General features: G+C 36.6%; 1 protein-coding gene across 3 annotated transcripts; it reads right to left on the minus strand.

Moving 5' to 3' along the window:
• Window positions 1–21: 21 nt before the first annotated feature.
• On the minus strand, window positions 22–2,675 carry LOC124893200. Of its 3 annotated transcripts, none has more exons than XM_047404290.1 (4): window positions 2,434–2,675; window positions 821–1,117; window positions 584–729; window positions 22–106 (listed from the first exon to the last, which is right to left on the minus strand). In XM_047404290.1, the coding sequence occupies exons 1-3, from the start codon at window positions 2,482–2,484 to the stop codon at window positions 610–612; spliced, it is 468 nt and encodes a 155-aa protein (XP_047260246.1). In that variant the 5' UTR covers window positions 2,485–2,675; the 3' UTR covers window positions 22–106; window positions 584–609. The 3 variants fall into 3 exon arrangements, 2 of the variants coding, with proteins under 2 accessions (XP_047260246.1, XP_047260245.1); XR_007050598.1 differs by lacking the exon at window positions 2,434–2,675 and adding an exon at window positions 2,344–2,414 and having other exon boundaries at window positions 28–204; XM_047404289.1 differs by having other exon boundaries at window positions 28–204.
• Between the last annotated feature and the right edge of the window lie 568 nt (window positions 2,676–3,243).

Here is a 3,243-nt window from a genome sequence, read left to right on the forward strand (position 1 = left end):
ATAAGCTAAGCACGTAACTCACCCTCGAAATAGCAAATGCTTGTTGCTTTATGGAGAAACATAGCAGATACAGCTGGAGGAAAAAGCCAGAGAATGCTGAGTTGTTCTGCAAGCAGTGATGGTTGGGGAAATCAAGACGAATGGCATTGCCAACACAAGCAAAAGGTTGAGCTTTTCGTTTTTATTTCAAACTTCTTAGCACAGCTATGACATGTCGGAGCAACAAGAGGGAAGAAACACAAAACATTAGCTTTTCAGTTTTCAGCCTTTTACACTAAACAGAATTTTGAAAATATTCAAAAAAAAAAAATCTGAATTCTAATAATAATAGAATTTTAGACACTATGGAAAGAGTAAAGAGTAAAAGAACGAAAAACGACGAATGGAATTGCCAACACAACTGTATAATCACTTTTAATCTAACCTAGAATTTACTATTTTATCCATAATATGTTTTTTAACAGTCAAAATATCTTTTCCAAAATAAAACCTCTAATATTCACTCCATTCCATAACGTGGTAGAGTCAACTCTTGCCCGTGGGGTATAATTTGTTATTTGAAAGTCTCTGAGCTATGTTTTACCTCTAAGGTAAGAGTTAAAGAATATTTCAGGAGTCAAAATACAATGTGGTAGTGTCCTCTAGAGGCCTGGGCCGAACTGTGAGGCGTCCTGTGCATCTCGTGCCCAATTTATCAGGATTTGCAACTCTGTATGAAGGAATCCATTCCTGTAAATCAAGAAAAGTTGATGAAGAAACAGGGTAAAGGGAGAACGGACAAATCAATATACTTAAGTTGTAGTCACAGTGGTTAAGGTACCTTGAGCTTTTCAGGACCATCACAATCCAGGATGTCATCATATTGAACTTTCAAACGTTTTTCTGATACTCGTAAGATCTTACACCTGAACCAGCAGCCTCTCATGCCACTATCCTGACAAAGAACCTCTATGTTGTCACCAGCTTCAAAAGACAGCTTATGTTGAGACTCGACAAGCTGAATTCCAGCCTGTCCACTGCTCGAAAACTTCACTTTTAACTTCGGGTAATTTGGTAGCTTGGCCGTTGCTACCTGCTTACCAGTCGTTAATGCACTTCTCCTTTCACTTCGGGGTATCTACAAGAAAAGGAAAGTCAAATTTACTATAATTCAACAAAGTTCAGCTTCCTGGCCAACATTTCGTTAAACAAAATATACTCTAAATCGGCTAGTAATTAATTGGGATCGTACTTAAAGGAACATGAACATCAAAGCGCAACAGTAAATATAAGCCAATGTCAATTAAAAGCAAATCATACATAGGAAGTTCAAAATTGCATCGACATTAATAAGATTACAAAAACATGCATGATATTAAGGATCACATATAGATGCATAAGCGGAAAATGGAAAAGGGAAGAAAAAGATAAAAAGAAAATCCAAACTGCATACAGCACATTCATCACAATAGATATTTTGCAACATGCCCAGTGTAATCCCACACCGCCTTTAACTCTAACTCGTTGAGATAGACAGACTGTTTCCAATAGAGCCTCAGACCCCTTACCCCCACCACCCAACTTATGGGCCAATTAACCTTCTCTTTCCCAAGGAAGCATTGCACCTCAAGGATTATTTCCTTGCATTTAACCCCTTTCTCGTTCAGGATGAAAGTTAAAAAAAGGTGAGACTGCACCCTTGCACATTAGAGCAAGGATGCCATAAAGATTTATTAGTGCTATCAATAAAAAGAAAGGAGTATAGCAACAACACCATACATTCTTCATCAGTTATCTCTCCTATCGATTAGAAAAAGAATTGATTATACAAAAGGCCGAGAACTGTAAACCCCCTTTCCCTTATCTGTCAAAGAGTTTAAATTGACTGCATCGGGAAAAAGAAAGACATATTTTAGCTTTTATCAAGGGTGAAAAAAAGGAAGACATAGATGTAGAAGGAAACTTCTACCTCGATTTCTCTTTTTTTTTTTTCCTTTTTAATCGTTAAAGTGCAAACTTTTACCTCGATCTCTCCGCAAACTTAATAGCTCCTGATGACCATATAAACAATGAAAAAACAGCACCAAACCACAACCCCAAACAAAACACAGACAGAATTTCGCTTAATCAAAAGAAAGACTAAACTTAATTCCAGAAACTCTCGATACAACTCAGCTACAAAGAACAGATTTTTCTGTCAAGGTTACCGACCACAGACCAAATCAGAATGAAAAACAACAATGAAGCCTAAATCCACGTGAAAATGGAATGGGGTTTTCTGATTTTCAAAGATAAACCATGTACAAAAACAAAAACATACAACAATGAACCAGCATTAGTCAGACAACAAGTGATCACACTTACAAATAGCTTAAGGTTGGAAAAGGAAACATGCAACTAAAAAAGAATCCGGAATTCAAGAAAAACAAGATAAGCACGGAACTAGTAACTCACCTCAAAAATAGCAAACGTTTCTTTCTTTATAGAGAAGGAGAGCAGAAACATCTAGAGAAAAAAGTCAGAGAATGCTGAGTTGGGCTTTTTGTTCAAGAAGCGGTGACGGTTAGGGAAAATTATAGAGTAAAGAGCAAAAGAACAAGAAAAGAAGATGGGAGCGAAGGGAGAAAACGCCAAATGTCATTGCCCACACAAGCAAAAGGTTGAGCATTGGGTTTTTGTTTGAACTTCTTAGAAAAAATATACCAAATCAAACCGATAATATATATACATATATTTTATATTTATTTGCTGAAGACAATATGTGGAAAGCAAGGTTGAGATGATTCGAACATGCTATGAGGAGAAGCACGAATGCCCCAATGCAGAGGTGTGAAGCGTTGGATGGAGGTAGACCAAAGAAGTATTGGAGAGAGGTGAGAGTTGTATCTTACCGAGGACATGATCTTAGGTGGAAAGGTGTGGAGGACATGAATTAGCGTAGAACGCTAGCAGGCATCCATACTAGTAGGTAGAAGTGCATTGTCGTGTTGCCTTTTCTAGTAGTCGTAAAGACTACTCTTGTTGTTTCTTGTTCTTCAATTTCTGTTACTATCTATTATTTTTGTGTAGTTCGAGTGGAGTACTACTTTGCTATAGCAATGTTATTTTACTATCTGTTGTTTTTGAAACTATCTATTGTCTCCTTATTTATATAAAAAATTTTAACACCAAAAAATGATGATCAACTATTTACAATCAGTTTATCCAAACAGACTCTAAATTCAGTAATTTGATTATTAAGCATATATACCGTCGGCTCCAATT

Source organism: Capsicum annuum, unplaced genomic scaffold (genome assembly GCF_002878395.1).
Source record: "Capsicum annuum cultivar UCD-10X-F1 unplaced genomic scaffold, UCD10Xv1.1 ctg55523, whole genome shotgun sequence".
Classification (NCBI taxonomy): domain Eukaryota; kingdom Viridiplantae; phylum Streptophyta; class Magnoliopsida; order Solanales; family Solanaceae; genus Capsicum; species Capsicum annuum.